The sequence below is a fragment of the Eimeria mitis genome, genomic scaffold (assembly GCF_000499745.2).
Source record: "Eimeria mitis Houghton genomic scaffold, Emh_scaff318, whole genome shotgun sequence".
Taxonomy (NCBI): Eukaryota; Apicomplexa; class Conoidasida; order Eucoccidiorida; family Eimeriidae; genus Eimeria; species Eimeria mitis.
This window is the reverse complement of record NW_013571522.1, coordinates 7,611-8,593: the sequence shown is the minus strand read 5'-3', so window position 1 is coordinate 8,593 and position 983 is coordinate 7,611. Positions and strand designations below refer to the sequence as shown.

General features: G+C 37.2%; 1 protein-coding gene across 1 annotated transcript in view; it reads left to right on the top strand.

Moving 5' to 3' along the window:
* Positions 1 to 380, top strand: part of EMH_0007650 (ribonucleotide-diphosphate reductase, small subunit, putative) — a gene marked incomplete at both ends in the record, with an annotated part of 2,893 nt that extends 2,513 nt beyond the window's left edge. Inside the window, one exon of the mRNA XM_013498098.1 lies at positions 160 to 380. Within this exon, the coding sequence (XP_013353552.1) occupies positions 160 to 380 (221 nt within the window). The remainder of the gene's footprint in view (positions 1 to 159) is intronic.
* Between the last annotated feature and the right edge of the window lie 603 nt (positions 381 to 983).

The following is a 983-nucleotide window of genomic DNA, read 5'->3' as shown; positions in this document are numbered from 1 at the left end:
CCCCCCCTCTTTCTTCTTGTTTCTCGTATGCAGCAATTCAGTTTGTATTTTTAATTTATATTTTGCATATTTTTATTTATTTTTATGAGTTGATTGAACTGTAAGGAATTATAAATATTGAATGTTGTTTTCTGTGTATTTATGTGTTATTTTTTTCAGCGTTAATGTCGCAGTATATTGAGTTTGTTGCTGATCGTTTGCTGACTTGTTTGGGGGGAGAAAAAATATTCAATTCGCGTAATCCTTTTGACTTTATGGATTTAATTTCTTTACAAGGAAAAACAAATTTCTTTGAAAAACGTGTTGGTGATTACCAGAAAGCGGGGGTTATGGTGCAGAACAAACTCGATCAAACTTTCTGCCTCGATGCAGATTTCTAAACAAACAGCAGCAGCAGCAGCAGCAGCAGCAGCAGAAGCAGCAGCAGCAGCAGATGCTGCTGCTGCTGTTGCGGCACTTCAATAGTGCAGCTACCGCTGTTGTTCCTCTTGCTGTAGCTCATGCTGCGGCTGGTGCTGTTACTGCAACAGCTGCTGCAGCTGTTGCTGTTGCTGCAGCAACTGCTGCAGCTGTTGCTGTTGCTGCTGCCGCTGCAGCAGCTCTCGTGAAGCATGACGCGTTGTACCGGGGTTCTGCTGCCGGCTTCTCTCTCTGTATATATATATATATATATATATATATATATATATATATATATATATATATATATGATGATTTGCAATGGGGAGGAGTATGTATTGAACACAGATTTTTGTATATTCTTTTTATTTATGAAGCTGCTTGTTGTAGAGTTGAGGCAAAGAGCAGTTTCTATGCTGTCTATACACCTGAAATATTGACGAGGAGGGAGAGTGTTTTGCTTTCTTTTTGTTTTTCTTTTTCACTTTTTATTTTCATTTCAAATCGAAAAACTTTATTTTGTTGTTTTTTTTTCATCGCGTCTTTCTTTTGTATAAGTTTATATGAATTCAGTCAATATACAA